This window comes from Sipha flava, unplaced genomic scaffold (genome assembly GCF_003268045.1).
Source record: "Sipha flava isolate LNK unplaced genomic scaffold, YSA_version1 591_pilon_pilon, whole genome shotgun sequence".
In the NCBI taxonomy this organism is placed as follows: Eukaryota; Metazoa; Arthropoda; class Insecta; order Hemiptera; family Aphididae; genus Sipha; species Sipha flava.
In genome coordinates, this window is record NW_020273570.1 from 31,771 (window position 1) to 44,809 (window position 13,039).

A 13,039-nucleotide genomic window follows, 5' to 3' on the forward strand; every position below is an offset into this window, starting at 1 on the left:
ATTATCATAAGAATTATTTGTTAATCATTTGTAAACCTTGATAAATCAATAATCGTTGTTCATTGATTATACAAGGTCTGTTCAATAAATACGCAGACATTTAATGTTATCGGTAATGTTGTTGCACCAAAATAAACTAAAGATAATGAACATTATTTAAGTATATAATACATAATAATAATTATCTCAAATCAGTCATCGACAATACGCGTTCGAAGTTGGTCGTTTTGTATAAATTCACGGTTTCACGATGGATAATATTTCGGAGCAACGCGTGTGTATTAAATTTTGTTTCAAAATTGGTAAAAATGCGACGGAAACTTTTGAATTGATAAAATTGGCTTTTGGAAATGTTGCACTAAGCCGTGGTGTGACTTTTGACTGGTTCAAACGTTTTAAAGATGGTCGTATATCCATTGAAGATGACCATCGTCCTGGGCGTCCATTAACATCAAAAACAAATGATACCATTATTCTAGTTCGAGAAAAAATTAGATCCGACCGAAGATTAACTGTCAGAGAAGTAGCTAATGAAGTTGGCATATCAATTGGTACTTGTCATTCGATTTTATCAGATGAATTGGGTATGAAAAGAGTGTCCGCAAAATTAGTGCCAAAATTGTTAACCGAAGAGCAAATGGAACATCGCATTGAAGTGTGTTTGGATCTAAAAAATCGGGTTTCTAACGACCCAAGTTTTATAAAATCAATAATTACGGGCGATGAAATATGGGTGTATGGATATGATCCCGAAATCAAAGTCCAATCATCGCAATGGAAGACCACAAATTCACCTCGTCCAAAAAAAATGTCGTCAGGTCCAGGCAAACATCAAAGCAATGCTCATTGTTTTTTTTGATTTTAATGGTTTAGTCCATTATGAGTTTGTACCTACAGATCAGACAGTAAATCAAGTGTTCTATAAACAAGTACTAGAAAGATTAAGAGAAAAAGTACACCGTAAAAGGCCAGAAGCGTGGAAATCAAAGTCGTGGTTTTTGCACCATGACGATGCACCGGCACATTCTGCACTTTCTGTACGTGAATTTTTGACATCTAAAAATATACCAGTAGTACCTCATCCACTATATTCACCCGACTTAGCTCCTTGTGATTTTTTTTTGTTTCCAAGACTAAAAAGTACCCTCAAAAGCCACAGATTTGAAGACATTAAAAAAACTATTTATAACGTGATACAAGATCTAAAGGCTATAAATATAGAGGAAATTCAAAGGTGTTTCGAAAAGTGGCAAGATCGTTGGGAGCATTGTATTGATGCTAAAGGACACTATTTTGAAGGTGATCCATTTAAATAATTTGTAAGTTTGAAATATAATTTTTAATAATTTTAGGGTATTTATTGAATACACCTCGTAATATACCAAGTTATAACTTATAAAAAAATAACGTTTTTGACAGTTATACGTAGAATATTATGTAGAAACATTTATTAAAAACTATAGAGTGAAATATGCTAGTAGTACGTTATTTATTTTATTTTACTTAATTAATTTCATAATGTACACAAGTATAATGTTTTTCTAACCATTTTTTTTTCATATTAATTAATTTTTTTAATTGCAATCAGATGCTCTGAAATTTTTGTTAAGATATGGTATTGTAAATCGAATACATTTAAATTAAAATTGTAATAAATGTCTGTACTTTATATTATTTCGGCTTAACACAGTGAAAGAGTATATCATTTAATATTTATAAATATGAATTTTCCTGTCAAAAGGCATAAGCTACGTTAATGAAGATATGTTTGTGTACTCGTAAGCGTGCGTAGACATTACTGGCGGTACATAACGCATTACATTTTATATTAATAACTATTTTGGATGAGGTAACTTTATTTAACTGCATTTATCATAGTAAAAAAAATATTTTATAAATAATAATATAATGATGACTTATAATGTATTTATGTAATGCAATTTAATTAATAAGTAAAAAATTTAACAACGTTATGTATATACGTATGTTTATGTACTCATATTGTCATTTTACAGACTTGGATGAAATGTACCTAATTGAAAAGTATTTAGAATTAGTACTCAAATAACAATTAATAAAATCATATTCAGATTCAGATCATGTTTAATAAAAATACAATTTCCGATTTTAAATAATCACAAAATAATTTTTCGACTACGTTAGGTTTATTTTTCGAGATTATAATATCGTACCGTGAAGTAAGTTTATAGTAGTAGTGGTAAATAGTTTAACATATTAGACGCTGCAATTTTTGAAAATTTAAATCGTTAAGGTTATAGAATACAATAACTGATGGCATTGAATTTAACGATAAACTTAAAATTCTAAAAAAGTAAAAATATTTATTTCACGAAATAAAATATTTTTGTCAATTATTCAAAGTTTAATAGCATATAATAACATATAGCACTATATATATATAAATATATATAGGTATGAAAAGTAGATAATTTATTTGAAAATAATACTCCAGTCTGACGTTTTATATAACGTATCAACTTCGGAAATTGTATTTGAAACGATCGAATGGTCGAATCATTTTCAAAAAATGTCTACGAATGTGTGCTGTACGTAAACATATTTGTTTATATGAGTGCACTTCTTTGGGTTTTTTGAAACATTCAGTATTATTTTTCTTTTAACGTCCTTTTGAATAAACTAATATGAACGTTAATGGAAATGTCATGCAACATCCGATTTAGTATATAGTAACAGGTACGTGATTTAAGTTTATTATTTTTGAAAGACTTTTTTCGCTATACATTATTTGTTGTTGACAGCATATTGAATTACATGCATGTTGATGAACGTCTCTGGGAGTAAAGAAGATCATGCCTGTAAACCAGTATTTATTTTACATCAAAAGAGCGCTTTACATACATAATATTCCTTTGCGGTGAACCTATACTCGTATGTGTAATGTATAGTGACGATAAGCTTAAAAATTAACTAACATATGAATAACGTACTACGTATTCGCGTTGTTATCAAATTAAAATATTGTGTTAATTTTCCAGTTCAATTTGTAACGTTAAGTATCGGGACTGTTCTTGAATCTATGTATATTTTCTATACCTCTATACTTTGATTAAACTGTCCAGTTCATTTCCATGCATTTTGGTTCGTGAAAATGTAAACTAAAATATCAGATCATGTAAGAGATATATGCATCCTTAGACGCAAATAAAGGCAGAGCTTAGCTCCTTTAAGAGTTAATCTACACAGAATTTACAAATGCGCACGCAATTTCAATGACACATCGATTTATTATATGATACCTAATTTTTCCTTTATTTTAAACGTTGACAATCATTTTTATACTACTATGTTCTGTATTTTGTTAAAGCTTTTATTACGATCATCGACAGACAAATCTTCAAATTGACGATGTGTATCCACAGCTCAAATTTACCTGATAACGGTTATTTTACTAATTTTATATGTGATAATAAATAAAGTCCTGTTTAAGTATATCTTCAGACACTTTTAAGCAAAAATCAAAAACAAAAAAAAAAATAAATATATAAATATAGTTCAGGCATGTTATTTAGGGGAGAAAACAGGAACAATCTAATCCCCACTTAAAGACCATATTGTAGTAACCACGAATTAAAATATACAATATATACTACTTTATTGTACATTATTTAAGTCCCGATATTTTTGAAGAATGTTAATCATTTCCCTCCCCTAAAATAAGCACCTAATTACGTGCCTTTAAATGTTATAAACACGTATAATCTTAACACAAAGATAATTTGTTCGGACATTGGGTTTAAATACAGTTCATAATTTTCAGTTGACTTTCAATAAAGCAAGATAAAATAAAATGGAATCGACAGTCGAAAATAATTTGATATTTTATCATTTTCCCGATAATTTTATGCTCGTGAAAAAACGTGTAAGTGTTAAAAGGTTATTAGTGATGTAAAGTGCTTGAATGTAACATTAAATAAATTATTTTGACGTGCTTTTTCATATCGACACGCATGAGCGAATAAAAAATTAAAAGTACGATTTTTTATTTTTGCCACCCGAAACATTAAAAACTAAAAGGTTCGCCATCCCTGAGTTGGGGGATACGCATGTACATACGATAATGTAAAAACATCAACGCTTCGCTATAATGCACATTGGCTCGTGTACAAACTCGCTGTGAAATACATTGGACGCGTGACATCGGAAAAAATAAATAAATCTCCGATACATTTCGAAAGGCTGTTGATATAATATTATACAATACTGTTCGTACGTATACTTCTGTTAAAATTATTCCGAAACGTTGTGTGCGTTTTTTTTTTCATTCGCTTAACATTAGCATAGGTCATTACTGTAGAAAATATGATAGTCAACTAGAATACCTATAGTAGCGCTTATCGTTGTAAATAATTTAATAATATTAATAGGGATTGAAGTCGATCGATTAATTATTCATGCGATCCGTACCGTCGTGTATGACAATCGTATTTATACCATCGCTGCACGGTATAACCAACCGGCGCACGTAACATAATATATGCCTATATTATAATGATCGTTTCAAATAATTATTTTTTCCGCGCAGTCCTGCTCAGAAATCGATAAAAATTACGTTTCGTAACAGTATGCAGTCCGCTCACATTTTGATTGTTCAACCGCGATTAGTACGAGCTGGCGATTTTCCGATTTGCTTTTCCGTCACGATTGGCAAGATCTGGACCTACCCCGTAATCCGCAATGTTACATAAATCGTCGAGTTAGACCGATTGTGCATCATTCGATCAGCGACACTTTTGGTAAACACGCTCGCGCGTAACCGTAGCGATTTACTCGGCAGTAATCGATCGGTGGAAACAGAAAATGCTGTATAAAATTAGATATTATATTATATTATCTTTCTTTCTGCGCGTGCAGTCCAAGATTATTTAGGTCAGAGGTGTACGATTTAATGATTCGTAATCATCAATAGAGCGGTCCGTTTTCCCGTCGTTTCTTGATTTTAATTTCTTATCGTATTTTGGGCGGGTGGGGGGAGGGCTTCGCACCAACCACGGACTCTTGTTCTCGATACGCGCACCTTCGGGTGTGTATATATACTTGCATTTGCATACCGTGCGCGTTCAAAAACGTTGAGAATGTGCTGTGAATGGTACTCGTGGCCGCGTCCGTGAGAGCTGTTGCACGCGAACGCCGAATGTCCTCGTTGACCGATGATGTTTGGGCGCGGCCGAAGACCGCGGAAGAGGAGTTCCTCGAGCGGTTCGTGATCTTCGACCGGGCGGCGATGTCCAAGGTAGACTACGATCGGACGGTGGACAAAGTGAAGCGGTACAGGGCGATAGTGGACGCGGGCCGTCCGGCGACCCAGGACAAGTGGGACCTGATACACCGATACGACGTGGCCATGGTGGACGACCAGGAACGGCTGGTGGTGCCGGTCTCGGTGACCTCGAACTACGACCGGTTGAAGGTGTACGCGTACGCGGAGGAGGTGTTTGGCATCATACGCGAGTACCATGTGTGCGCCAGCCACAGTACTTGGGCGGACGTGCACCAACTGATCGAGCTCCGGTACCACAACGTGACGGCCAACGCGGTGGCGCTTTACGTGGTCCTGTGCCCGGTGTGCAGGTGGAACGGCAAACGGCGGCACGGGGACCGCAGCCGCGTGCCGGACACCACCACGGTAATGGCCAAGCGCGGCCAGGTGGACGTGGTGGACATGCGGTCGCGGCCCGACGGCTCCTTCCGGCACTACATGGTGTACCGGGACCAGGTTACCGGGTACGTGTACCTGCAGGCGCTCACCACCGACCACGTGGACGACGTCACGTATACCGTGTTCGACCTGTTCGCCACGTTCGGCGCGCCCGCCGTGCTGCAGAGCGAGAACGGCCGCGGGTTTGCGTCGCGCATGGTGCAGCGGCTGCGCATCATCTGGCCGGGGCTGCAGCTGGTGCACGGCGAGGTGCCGCCACACGCGGCCCACGGGCGCAATCCAAACCAGGTGGTCAAGGACATGCTGTTCAAGTGGCTGAGCGACAACAAGACGGACAATTGGTGCGTGGGCCTGAAGATCGTGCAGACCGCGTACAACAACAGGATGCACCCGGGCATGCAGAGCTCGCCGTACGAGCTCATGTTCGGCACGGTGCTCCGGTTCGGACTGGTGTTGCCGCAGCTGCCGGTAGAAGTCACGTCCGCGTTCGCGTCCGAGGAGGATGTGTATGTCGCCCTATTACGATGTAAGTACTGTTCGCAGGCTTCTCGCCCGCCCGCCCGCTCCCTCGTACGCACATTACAGCGGTAACGTGTTATTTACCGTTCCTGTTTGAATTTCATTGTCGTCGATAATTTTTTTGTGCGTCACATTGCCGAGCTCGGAATCGCGTTCCGATCACTTCCCGTAACCATAAACTGCCGCCCAATGTTCGTACCGTTGTACGAGCGGGAAAAAAATGTAAAACGACTAGTCACACGCACGCACGACCGAATCGAAGTCGAACGTGAACACGTACCAACGTTTTTCACGAGCCGATTCGCTTTATTCGCATTGGTCTTAACCGCCGTTCAGGTAGACCACGGCCGTTTTGTTCGAATCGAAATGAATTGCATTCGAAACGCGCGTCGAAAATGACTCCGGAAGTAAAAAGCCTTGTATGTACTCGCGATGGCTCGAATCGACGGCCGTAAACGTGACGCTGTTCGAACCAATCATCACGGGAAATCTTTATCGGTCTTTCCGTTTTCTCCGTCCATATGCTGCCGGCATTGGTATAACTTGTTCAGTTGGTGCGATTGACATTCGTTTTCCGTTTTGTTCAATCAAATTATCGTTTTCCTCATTTCGCTTTATATTCTTTCAGACCTGAAAAACGGTGGAAATTCCGTCCCGGACCTGCCGACCGAACTAGCCACTGAAATGTTCACTAAGGGAAAGGTCGGCGACCACGTCAAGGTGAAACTGATGACCGGTGTGGACAAAGGATTGTTCAACATACGCGACACCAAAGGCATCATACTGTCCGGTGATTATCGAAAACAATACAAATATTAATCCGACTACAATGATATACTATAGTAAAATATTCTGTAATCCCTCGACGTAGATCGAGATTGATTCAACACAGATTCGAAAAGTCGACGATTAACACAATAATAATAATAATAATATTTACAAATATAATGTACATCGAAATGCTTTAATCGTTAAAGTTTATTAATGGTTTATCCGTTCACACTGTCGCCAATGTTATTATATTGATTTGATTTGACAAGGGTAAACTACTGCGTACTTCTGTTACAATAAATATTTTATGTATATATTTATTAATATTTATTATTAATTATTATTATTATTTTATTATTATTTATTTATATTTATTTATTTTTTTTTATATCTATTGACTTATTGTGGGAAAATAACAAAAGTTTCGATGTAATAGGTGATGAAAACGTGTACTTTACGTAATATAAGCGGTCGATTGGTAGGTGAATTATATCAAAACAGTTGTTTATCTTCTTAACAATATAATACATTTTCTGTGCCGAACTAGGGAATTATTGCTGAAAATAAAATATTCATTTTATCAAGAAATACTATTCGTAACACTCTCATTACATGAATGTGTTTTAAACGTAAAAATGTAATTAAACTTAGCGTTTTTTATAAACAATAAATTAATTAAATTATTATAAATTATTATAATATATAAAAATCATATATTTCATATCATATCTTCATAATGATTAATTATTCAATTTTCATTACGATTTCCCGTAGATTTTGGTCAAAATTATATTACATTAAACATACGTGTCCATTTACAGTGAAAGGCAATATGTACGAGATTGGCACTGATTTGGGTCGACTGCCAAAGCTCTGCACTAGGGAACAATTCCAAATTTGTGACCAGGATACGCGGTCAACGGACAACAGTGTCTTTCCTTTGGACGAATATTGCACGTACGAGGTCACTAAAGATTACTCCGTCAATACGTTTGCATGCCAATGTGTAAAGCAGTGTAAGAACTTTAGATGCATGTGTAAAAGAATGCATATACAGTGCAGTTCGGTATGCCACAACCAAAGTCCATGTTTTAATAAGACATATTGCCACTCATCTTTGCCACCTGAAGATCGATAACATTGGATTGTTCTCGTTATGTTTTGCGGATGGTATAAATTAGTCTAATTAGTTTAATGCTTAGATATTATTTTATTATTTTTAGTTTTTATTCCCCTCCCACTTTTTAGTAAAAGTTTCGATATCAAATGTAGATAACTACTAAGGCGCATGTAATGTATCTAAAGTGTAAAAGGTATAATATACCTTATTGTAATAGGGCGTAAATGTATTTTTTTTTATTCCCGAAATCAGCATTGATTTGTTTACATCGTTCGGATTACACGGATGGCGCGTTAGAACAGTAAATATCGTAAACATGTAAAATTTTTTTTTTTTTTATTATTCGTATGCATTAAAGCGTACGGGAAGTATGACAGTGTAACCTTTATTTTTACTGTTCACGTATCACTCATAATGCTACACGTATACGGTAAAAGCGTATTTCGCATTTTTTTCATTTGCCTCACTAGCCAAATATCATACACGAGAAACACAACTAGCACAATTATTAAGAAAAATAAAATACTGTTGTAGATATTGTTTGTCCGGACAAGTTTTACTTATTTTTCCATTAAAAGACTTTTTACAATGCTATTTTGTTTTTGCTAGTGTTTTTATACATTCGTTATAGCGATATCGGCTGAGTGCGAGACGGAAATATTACAGTAATTAGCTATCAGTCTTACAAGGATTGAAATTATAAAGTTACCACTGTCAATTATTCTCGTATAAATATACGGGAACGATTAAGGTGCCGTGACTTATTATAAAAGTAATTGAGAGTGATATTGTTTTTGTTTTGTCAGGATCTTTTTTTTTTCAATATACGTTCAAAGTATTTTCAACTTTTTCTTAAAGATCTTAAATGTATGAAAAAGCTCCCAGCAGAACAATGGCAATATCACCATTGATTACTTTTATAATAAGTCGGGATTCCTTAATTGTTAACGTAATATTCATATGACCCTGTGCACGAAAAACAGTTTTACTACAGGTACTGCAGACGTTTTCTGAGAATGGAGACGGTTGATCTCATTGCTGTGCACTCTTATATTTGTTGAATTTTTAATGTGCAGGAGTTGACAGTTATTTTAAATGTTTATACAACGCCGGAAGGTTTTCGTAAAAAATAATTAACAGAGATTATTTGTGTTTAATAATTATTTAATTATAATTTATTTAATTAAGAAATAATTATTTGTATTATCGTTTTTAAATGTTATCAATGTTAAATACCGGTTTCCACATTGATGAAATAGTAACAATATACAAAATGTGTTAAAATACAAATAACGTGTATAATACAATATATAAACTATAATTTATCGGGTTAATATTGTAATTATAAAAGATATGTAGAAGTCGCTTTTTCTGCCACTTATCGTTTTTTCGATACTTATGTACCTATATAATATTTGTTGTTAATATTTTCATGATTTCTATATATAATAAATGCTTTTTGAAATAATTTCATACATTTTTCTTTTTAATTTTTTTTATCAAATGTAAGTAGTTATGAATTTCCCTTGTGATAATTACTGTGTACTTATAATAACACGTAGAGGCTGTAATGAATGCGTATTTAATGTACGCATTTCAGACACATAAGAATTTTTAACGAAATTTTACTAAAGTCAAATTCTGCTGTTAATAATACAAATTAACTGTTAAAATGTACATGTTATGAATAAATTAATTATTTTGAATTCTTCTCAAGCCAAATCGGTTTATGGGAAAAAATATAAATTCGACATTTGAAAGAATTCCGTACGATTAGTACGTATTGTGACCGGCATAGGATTTCAGTCATTGAAGTGTGATCGTGATAAAATCGCGGTTATTGCAACTAAATCTAAAACGCGTGTATGTTTTACCGTGGATATGTATATTTTCAATATGCACATGAAATGAACGGTCAATAATAATCAAATTGATGTAATAGCTATTCGGTGCGGCGTTAATCTTCATCAACAATAGATAGTAGGTATATATCTGGCCTCCAAACATAGAATTGTGAGCATTAACAATCTATATGACTGATTGTCAGTAATATGTCCCCAATAATTGTCGGAGTATTATAATATGCTGTAAAAAATCTCAAAAAAAAAAAAAAGAAGATAAATAAAAAATAGCATACATATATTATACCTACTCTGCGCGCAACTAAAATGGTTGATTGAGTGGGTACTGGTCCATCCCTCTTTCACGATGTCGGCGTATTAATGTTTACAAACGGACGATATTTGCGCATAATTACCGTAATACTCGTCAAAGAAAGCCGAATTCGAGCGGAGATGGAAAATAGTTTATTGATACCAAACTTGAGTTGGTTGGTATATATTTTGGCTTGCACAAATGTTAAACTATCCGAGAAAATGGGATTTGGCAGTCATATAATGTTTAAATGATAAACGTGCCTTCTCCATAGTAAACGAAAATTAAATACGTTTTGAACGTGTGCCTTGAGGGGATGTATGAGTTCCTGGGCAGAATGCAAGGCATATTATATGGAGTCAACGAGAGACGTTCCCGAAACGTTGACGGACGTAGATATTATATGGTACCATTTTGCGCGAAAAATAAGTAAACCTTAATAAAAAAAATAATTTCTTCGGCTTCTGCTCATTGATTAGTACTTAATTATCTTTAGATCCTAATGCTGTTGCGTTTTGCGTTCCATAAACGAACGGTGTACATTACGTATCATGCATACATTTATATGATACATTTCATTTCGCTAACAGTTACAATACAAACAGTGAAAGTAAAACTTGTAGTACAAACTTGCGTTCGAAAGTTACTCAGAAATAATTTAAACGATTGATCGCTACGAGATACGAATATATAACCGAGTGACATGAATGACTGCGTCCTTCCACGCGTGTACACCCATACAGGGCCGGCGAGAACTTTTGTAGGCCCTGGGGCTGATCGATTCCGGGCCCCTTTACTTATACTTATTTGACTAAGATAAACTTTAATTATATATAAGTATAAGTTTGATGAATTGTTAATAAAAAAAAAAAATACAATATTTGGTATATAAAATCTTTTGTTAGTACTGAAGAAAATAATGTAACCGACTATTTAACAGTAATTAACAAATGATTAGGTTCAATTAAAGTGTTCCTTTTCTGGCCTTATCATAGCAAATTCGTTGATAATATCATCCAAGTTGGTGTTTTTTGCCAGTACTTTTTCCACCGTTAATACTCCTAAGCTCGATAGCTTGTCTTGACTTATGGCTGCACGTAAATCATTTTCATTCTTTTTAATACAGATAAAGTGTATTCTACAATTGCTACTGTAGCAGGAATTGTGATAAATATAAGTAATCATATAAAAAATTAGTAAAATGTATCGCTCTCCAAATGTCACCTAGGTAGGCGTCCGGGCCTATGACTAAATATGCCTCTGACAACGGGCCTCCCGGAGGTCCGGGCTCCGGTGCTCTGCTTTTCCTGCCCTACCCTCTTGCCGGCTCTGCACCCATACGTCGAAAATAACAATAATGAACTTTTGTTCGTTGAGGTACGTTTACGTAGTGTTGGGTAGTCGTGAAACAACTATTAAACACGTGTGATGTCAACAAGTAGTCTATGACTATGATAACGAAAGTTAGAATATTTGAGAACTTTTGCATTTTTTTTTTCTTTGATTCTCAATAATACTATCTTAGCTAACAATTTATTTCATGCTTCCTTGATTCAAAATATTTTAATTTTATTTTGCATTTTTTTGTGCAATTTTAGCTATAAATTCATTTTATTTTTTGTTTTTAAACGTAATTTTTTTTATATTTACGTAATTTTTGTAGCTATTGTCCAACGTGAGGGAATTTTTCTTAAATTGTAAAGACAATTTGTATATTATTCATAAATATAATTTTATTATTATTATCGTGGGGTTTTTGTTATGATTATATTCATCACCTACCAATAAGATTTACCGGTTATTTTTTTTTAGTTTTATTTTACTTTTTAATTAGTTTTTAATAATTTTATATAGATACCTAAAATACTTAAATTTGAAACAAATACTTATTGTCTTATAATACATTGAGTTCCGTTTAATGTAATCACTAGTTTATTGGAATTTAAGAAACGAAATTCTAAACCAAATCATATATTACAAATGTTAAATCGACCTTTTATTTAAAACACTATGTACCGGATAATTAAGTCACTTTTATGGACATTCTTAGCATTTTTTTATGGTATTTTAAATTGATTATATGTATAAGATCAATTTTATTTTTAACATAATAATGTAGGTAGCAATGTATTGTTGTATATTGTACACTCGTATTGTTTAGTTTATTATGATTAAAAACATTTTTAAGTTCGAGTCAACAGATTATTTCATTAAAACAAAAAAAAAAAGAAAACTCATTTGATAAGTTATTTAAATTATTTAAATTATAAGAATCAAAAATGTAATCGAAAATAGAAGATAGTTTTTTAAATTATTTAAAATTACTTTTAATTCGATTTTAGTTTCATTTTAAGTGTACGTAAAAATAAAGAATCATTAAAAAAAAATATTTTATGGAGTCAACTGGTTGATAGAATAAAAATAGTTTGAACCAATGTTCACGGTATTACAATTCACATTTTAAATTACTCTGGCTCTCATTATCATACTCATATCTATAATAAAAACTGTTATTTTTAAATGAAATTTTCTTGGCTTTAGGATGTTTTTAATTTTTTTTTTTTTTTTAGGACGTTTATGTGTGTTTTTTTAGAAGATCAACATATCCCAACTCTAACGATAACAAATGTTTAATGAAAAATATACGCACGCGACACTTACGACCGCGCAGTTATTATTATCATCATTGAGTTAATGCAGTATTATTACGTGAAACGTGTACGTAGTGTTCGGACGCGTTACAATAGTATCGGCGGCGGCGGCAATAGTTTCAGAAC

The 13,039-nt window shown here is 34.1% G+C and overlaps 2 protein-coding genes across 2 annotated transcripts; both read left to right on the forward strand.

The window, feature by feature from the left end:
• The first annotated feature begins 213 nt into the window (after window positions 1-213).
• Window positions 214-1,374, forward strand: LOC112691289 (protein GVQW3-like). Its single transcript, XM_025565451.1, has 2 exons — window positions 214-1,037; window positions 1,133-1,374. Exon 1 carries the CDS (start codon window positions 251-253, stop codon window positions 857-859), a length of 609 nt encoding a protein of 202 aa, XP_025421236.1. The 5' UTR covers window positions 214-250; the 3' UTR covers window positions 860-1,037; window positions 1,133-1,374.
• A 4,346-nt stretch (window positions 1,375-5,720) lies between these two features.
• Window positions 5,721-8,337, forward strand: LOC112691288. The gene is made up of 3 exons (XM_025565450.1): window positions 5,721-6,224; window positions 6,846-7,007; window positions 7,810-8,337. The coding sequence occupies exons 1-3, from the start codon at window positions 5,738-5,740 to the stop codon at window positions 8,124-8,126; spliced, it is 966 nt and encodes a 321-aa protein (XP_025421235.1). The 5' UTR covers window positions 5,721-5,737; the 3' UTR covers window positions 8,127-8,337.
• The last annotated feature ends 4,702 nt before the right edge of the window (window positions 8,338-13,039 follow it).

Bases quoted from the DNA above. Each gene is read 5' to 3' on its own strand.
- LOC112691288 (XM_025565450.1), top strand. From the start codon at position 5,738: ATGGTGTACCGGGACCAGGTTACCGGGTACGTGTACCTGCAGGCGCTC. The intron at 6,225-6,845 runs GTAAGTACTGTT...ATATTCTTTCAG, and splicing joins GTATGTCGCCCTATTACGAT to ACCTGAAAAACGGTGGAAAT. The intron at 7,008-7,809 runs GTGATTATCGAA...GTCCATTTACAG, and splicing joins CAAAGGCATCATACTGTCCG to TGAAAGGCAATATGTACGAG.
- LOC112691289 (XM_025565451.1), top strand. From the start codon at position 251: ATGGATAATATTTCGGAGCAACGCGTGTGTATTAAATTTTGTTTCAAA.